The following is a 7,277-nucleotide window of genomic DNA, read 5'->3' on the forward strand; positions in this document are numbered from 1 at the left end:
ACATTTTTTTTTATTTTTTTTTTTTCAGGATAAGCATTTTCTTTTGTTATTTTGTGAGAAAATTTTGCCTTTTTAGGATCACGAAGATTCATTCAGTTATTTATTTGCATTATTTTCTTGAAAATGTATATTCTAAAACTATAATAAAACTAACATTTTATTTAGAAATTATGAAGTTACAAATTATAAAATATATATAATAAAATTAAATATATTTGTTCTTTACTTTTGTTACTGGAACAAGACTTTGTGACATTGCCAAAAATAATAAAAAAGAAAGTAAACTCATTTTGTTTGAATAGAATTGTTACAAATATTAATAAAATAATTTAATAAAATGTATAATTAATACATAAAATATAATAAAATGTTGAAATATTAATAATGTTGAAATTAATTAATACAATCTAATAAAAGTAATTATTTAAATAATTCTGTACCTTTTAATTATGGATTAAATGTACCCTTTTTAAACTGAAATAATGTCAAAAGGCAAAACAATTTAGAACCTAAAAGTCCTAAATTAGCCTTCAGTTTCTTATACATATTATAACTTCTTATTTCTTTCTTTGAAAGAATAACCCAGACATATTCTTGACATGGTTTGTGAGATTCACTCCTTAGTCCTAATTTAGCTGAATACTAGAAAAAAGAACAACGCCAGCTCTTCCTGACATTCAAAACTTGGCACATCTTGTGCTACTAACAAACAATTCGAATGCAAGCTATGAAACATGTACCTAGAGGGGCTTCTGATTGAAAAATCAACACAATTTATCAGAGATGTCTAGGGTGAGTTTCACAGCCTCATTTTCCTCGCCCCAAAAGATTAACCAGGATCTGACATGGCTGTGAAGGGCCGGAGGAAAGAGATACTGCAGCGACCCAAAATACCCTGCACAGTCACAATGCATCTGTATAAAACAACTCTCCCGTCCCCTCTGCCCCTCATTGTTAAGCCATGTCAGGCCTGTTACACTGCTAACACAAAGTAAACGCCCTCTAGGACAAGAAAACAATCCCTGCTGGCGATGCACTGACCATCTGACCCAACACGCAATGGCCTCAGTCCCAACAGAGACCCTGCCACCTCTGATCTGGCTGTAGGACTGAGAATAGTCAGCCACTGGCCTTCAACAAACATGGCGGATCTCATGTTACTCTTTTGTGCCCATAGTGACCTCATTCCTTCAATACATCCACATCAAGTCTGAAATGTTCTGACCCCTGAAATGGCAACACACACAAAGAGTGAGTCATCAGAGAAAAACGAGTTAGCTGCACAGTTTCTTACTCTGAAAGCTTGAGGGAATAGTCCAAATTCTACCAAAAAACAGCCTGTTCCTGTTCACTTGGAATAAAGCGCACAAGCCATACAGTATGGACTAGTTTTATGTCATGTCAAGTTACCTTTATTTCTATAGCACTTTACACAATACAGATTGTGTCGAAGCAGCTTCACAGTATAGCAGAATCAATTGTAACTCAACTATGCAGATTCTGCTGTAAAGCAGCTCTAAAAGACAGTAGTGTCATTATTTAGCTCAAGTAGGTTCAGTTCAGATAAATAACTAATCATGCTGTATGCTTTCATTGTATTGAAAGTTTTTGGGTTTGACAGTAAATAATTAGGCATGAGGGTGAGTAAATGAATGTATGTTCATTTTCTGGTAAACTAGTCTTTTGAACATCAGAAACCTATGAGAAACACCATAGTCTCTGAAGCTTGCAAACAGCATTAAACATTCGTGTTAAAAACATGTTAACATTTCATTCATATTCATTTTCTGATGCTCACCAAGGCTGCATTTATTTGATCACAAATACAGTTAAAAACAGTAAAATCGTGAAAACAGTAAAATTTAAAATAGATGTTTTCTATATGAATGTATTTTAAAATCTAATTTATTCCTGCGATGCAAAGCTGAATTTTCAGCATCATTACTCCAGTCTTCAGTGTCACATGATCCTTCAGAAATCATTCTAATATGCAGATTTTTTTGGATTTTACACTTTTTTTTTTTTACATACAATCATATTCATAGAAATATTGTATAACATGTATTCTTTATAAATACAATGAATAAATATGTACATTTAAAAACATAAAATGATATTTTAAATATAAAGATTAAATATATAAAAACTTTACTGACCCCAAAGGTAGTATACGAACAATCAGAAGTAAATGCGTGCAAATGGTACACTCACACTTACTGCTATACATGTGTAGCCTTCAAATTAAACGTCAGAAAAACATTCCGAAATAAACAAGCGCTTATGTTTAGCCCTCTTTTGAAGAAGAGAAATAAGAGTATTTAACGATTCACTTAGTAGCCTAAGGCAGCATGTAAGACAGAGATTTCTGTTAAGAGGAACTCTAGTGATTAACCCAGCGAGAGAGAGAGACAGAGAGACAGAGAGAGAGAGAGAATGGCTCCGTTCCAAAACCCAGTGAGCTGCCTTCTAAGGCAGCATCTTAACTGAGATGGAACGTCACAAGTAACCGTTTTAGAACGTTCTACATGACGTGCTTCTCTAATAAGCATAAAAACACACCGCACACATACATATTGGCTGAAGTACTTCATTTTTCATTAGATTTCATTATCTTTATCAATATCTGTGCAGTGTTTTGTGAATTACATCACGATATTTAGAACTAACATTTAATTGTATGATCCACGTCTTGGATTTTTTTCATCAAGGTTGTCTTAATGTATTATAGAATCGTCTTTTCTGTGAAAGATATATGCATGGCTGCCTTTGGTGATACCTTAAAATGCTGCATACGTAGGCAGCGCATTTTGTAAGTAATCTCAGAGTAATGAGATTGAGGAAAAAAGATAAAGGAAGATGACGAGGGACCTGCTGATGACATCATGACTCTGAAGAGCGTCAGGAGACGCCGCGTGGAGATCATGAAGCTCGTGGAGGCTGGTGAAACTTCATCTCTAACGTCCCCGGGAGGGCATTCCTGATGCCAAAGACGGAAGTATAGATCAGATTATGAGCGAGATTTCTGATGTTTTCTGGAAAATAATTTGACTTGAATCAATTGTGGACTTAAATTCTCAAGCCTTTAAACTCCTGGGAAATAACGTAGAGGAAGTTACTGAATAATAATACATCTGAGCCTTTTGCCAAGATTATCACATTTCGCATAGCAACTCTTACTTCATTTTCATTTGACAACTCTCATCTCACCGTTTTTAAAGATTTATTTTTGGCGTTTTTGCCTTTTATTGATAGGATAGTAGTGAGACAGGAAGCGAAGTGGGAGAGAGAGGGGGGATGGGATCGGGAAAGGTCCGCGAGCCGGGACTCGAACACAATGGCGCTACATGTCGACCCGCTGCCCACGAGGCTATCAGTGACATCAAATCATCATTATTATCAGTATTCATTATTGATGCTTGCCCAGTCAAGCGTTACTATTAACATACAGTAGCTCATTAGTATCATGTGACTCATCTAGTAAAGAGATTCTATTGCAATTTATGTCTTAAAAATAAATCATTACTTGTGTTAGGGTCAGACATACTTTCTTGCATTTCAAATTAAACCATATATTTATGTTACATTTCCTAATAAAAGTTACTAGTTAACTGGCAAGTGACAGGTTTTATGTAGTCATTATTTTATTTTATTTTTTTACATATAATAATATTTATATATTTAATAACATTCATCCTTTATAAATACAGTGAATAAATATATACATCAAAAATGTAAATACATAATTAAAATTATATTACAAAGGATGAATATATAAATACAAAAAAAATCCACATTATAAATATAAAGAATATATAAATTGAAAAATATATATTTATATCACAAATACAAATAATAAACATATAAATTAAAAGGACAAGTTATAAAAAAATATATAAAATTATAAATATAAAGATCTATATAAATTGAAAAATATTTATATCATTAATACGAATACTAAATATATAAATAAAAAATTTTTTTAAGTGTATTCGGGCTGAATAAGAAGCCGTTCTCGATTCCTAACCCCGCATGGGCCGTGTGCTGTATAAGCAAGCGTATCTGTCAGTGGTTAATGTCAGCTCTGATTATGCCGGTCCCGGGACAGCCTGCGGTCTTTAATGAGGGCTGGAGATTTATACCTGCAGATCAGCAGGGAGCAACAGACACTCGGGCAGAGGACAAAGTCAACCGAGCATCGCCTGGCACTCGTACCGGTCCGCTCGTCATCCAAATAACAAGATTAAGTGAGCAATGCAGCAAAAGATTCATGAACAGAGAGAGGAGATCAGCTAAAGACAGAGTAGAGGAAAGGTCACGAGAGAGAGGAAGCTGTACACAGAGACGAATTAATAGAGATGAAACAACACATGATCAATTGAAGGTGTGATTTATCTGTCCTTAAATGTCACGCTTCTTAGCAAGAATAAGCTGCAATTTGGACTTAAAAATTAATTGTGAATGACTGAAATTTCAGTATAAAATAAAATAAAATAATTATTTTTGAAGCTCCAGTTTTAAATCCTACAAGCACTTACATTATCAGCTTTAAATAAAACATATTTAAATAATATAACCATTAAATACTTTATTTGAATTCTATATTGGAAAAAAATTTAAAGTATTAATTTCATGTTTAAAACATAGGTAAATATTCATTAAATGCTATTTCTGTCAGGACCACTATCGTCAAAGATGATTGACAATTAGCATACAGTTTGGATTGGCGGTATGGTTCCGTTCTGGGCAAGAACTCCCTGCGCATCCGTGCAGCCTAGCATGGATGAGAGCAGGGAGAGCAGCGATAACCCACCCAGGGTAAACAGAACAGAACCAACATAAATGTATTGCAGATATCATTAAAGCTCAATAATATTATGTACACATTTTAGAATTAGTTTTATTCAAAGGAGAATCAGAAGGCTGAATCCCGACTGACAGAGGAGGAGCTGGGGATGGAGGAGGGTAATTAGCTATTGAGCAATGCAAAAACTGCTGATACTACTGCAGGACCTTATATATGAATGCTTAGATAGGTGTAGTGTTCCCATAGGTAGATGGGGATCAGCTGAGAGTCAGCTGATGCGAGCTTGACTAACGTGACCTGCCGGAACTAAAGCTACACTTGATATTAAGACTGGCTGGAAATAAAATTAAATAAAATTAAATAATAAAATTAAACAATTACTTTTTATTTTTCAAATACATTTTCAAAAACAATATTTAAAATGTATATATTTCCAAGATTTTTCAAACGGCTGTTTAAGAATCCACTTGACGAGAGGGGGAAGAGGCTTAGTATGTCTTTAAAGCCAAACAGCTTAACTGTCAAATCTTCACAGGATGGGAATTTATACCATGGCTTAGCTAGGCTTATTAATATAAATTAGTTTAGTGCAGTCCAGGAAGGTTACTTAGCACTGTCAGCTAATTATAATTACGTCCTAATGAGACATCAAATCTCTGCTCAGAGTCACATGATGAACTTCTTACCATGACTGTTACAGCGTGACGTCTCCACGAGCTTGTTGTCCTGGTCGTAGCACACCATGGCCTGGTAGCGGTAGCCCTGTCCGCACTCTTTAACGTCTCCCTGGACCTTCACGCCAACGGCGCTCTCCACGCGGCCCTCGGGCAGGATGCAGTCAGACCAGTTTCCCACCGGCTGGGCGTTGTATTTGTCACAGGGGCAGTACTGGGTCTCGCTCAGCGGGTACATCTGGCCATTCTTACACTTATCCTTCTTCTTGCTTTTTCCTGTAATCAGAGGAAGTGAGTGTTGATTACGGCACTAATTAAGCTCACTAATGAATGAGTCATGAGCGCTGAGGTCACCTCTAAACCCTGCCTCAGACTCGACTGGCTGGACTAATGCTTACAAAAAATATAATCATATTACCATCATTTTTGGACATGATATGAGGCAATAACATGCCGTGTTGTTAATATATCATGGTAAACCATCTAACCATCTGGGTTATACATCTAATATTTATGATATGTTCACGAATTAGGTTTTTGTTGGCAATATATATTTAATTTATTATTTAAAATGTTATAGTAAAAATAAACACAGGTTTATTAGAACAATACCACTCACATTTTCTTCAGAAAAATTAAAACAAAATTAAAAAGGCAAAATAAAAAAAACCTATTTACTTCAGAAAATGTACATATCTAGTTATTATGTGTATTGTTTTATTGGTGTATATAAATAAAAGGGACTTCATATATTATAATACGCTACAGTTCAAAAGTCTGAAGTCAGTGTATTTTTTTGACAGGAATTAATAAAAAAAGAAAGAAAAACAAATCAAAAATTAAAACAAAATTAAAAAGGCAAAATAAAAAAATTATTTTCTTCAGAAAATGTACATATCTAGTTATTATGTATTGTTTTATTGGTGTATATAAATAAAATGGATTGAACATATTATAATACGCTACAGTTCAAAAGTCTGAAGTCAGTGTATTTTTTTGACAGGAATTAATATTTTTATTTTGCAAGGACACATTAAATTGATCAAAAGTGACAGTAAAAATATTTATAAAGTTACAAATGATTTCCATTTCAAATAAATACTGTTCGTTCAAACTACCTTTAATAAAAATAAAAAAATAAATATTTTTTTTTTATAATATTTCAAAATAATACTGGCTTTACTGTATTTTTGATCAAATAAATTAAGCTTTGGAGCAGTACTATTTTATAATCATTGCAATATTATTATAGATTTTATTAATATTTTGAATCAGCTTTTATTTGTATATTTTCTGTTTCTATTTTGAGTTTTAGTCAAGTTTTATACATTTTTGTTGTGTATTTTTGTTATTTTTAGTAGTTCTTATCTAATTTATATATGTCTATATAGTTTCTAATAATTGTTTTATTTATTTATTTCAGTTTTAATTTTAGTTATTTAAGTACATCAGGTTGAACTACATTAAAATGAGAAATGTTGCATTGGCAAATAGTTGAAACGTTTTTTTAATTTATTTTTATTTGATTTGATTTAAGTTACCATTGATTTAATTAATTATTATTATTTTTTTACTTTTAATTTCAGTTTTAGTTTACTAAAATAACTCTACCTAAGTGATTTCTTTTAAAAACATAAAATAAATAAATACATAAATAAATAAAAATCAATCAATCAATTCCAAACTTTTGAATACTAGTGCATATAAAAATATTTCAACAATATTTTTTTTACTGTATTTCAACATTTTAAACAATTATAGAAATATCAAGATATTTTGAATATTGTAATATATATATA

General features: G+C 32.5%; 1 protein-coding gene across 1 annotated transcript in view; it reads right to left on the bottom strand.

Moving 5' to 3' along the window:
• Positions 1 to 7,277, bottom strand: part of LOC107592172 (thrombospondin type-1 domain-containing protein 7A-like) — a 158,669-nt gene that overhangs the window by 47,759 nt on the left and 103,633 nt on the right. The window contains exon 14 of the mRNA XM_016281573.1: positions 5,491 to 5,754. Coding sequence (XP_016137059.1) covers positions 5,491 to 5,754 — 264 coding nt within the window. The remainder of the gene's footprint in view (positions 1 to 5,490; positions 5,755 to 7,277) is intronic.

The sequence above is a fragment of the Sinocyclocheilus grahami genome, unplaced genomic scaffold, assembly GCF_001515645.1.
Source record: "Sinocyclocheilus grahami isolate Dianchi unplaced genomic scaffold, SAMN03320097.WGS_v1.1 scaffold150.1, whole genome shotgun sequence".
NCBI classification, from domain to species: Eukaryota; Metazoa; Chordata; class Actinopteri; order Cypriniformes; family Cyprinidae; genus Sinocyclocheilus; species Sinocyclocheilus grahami.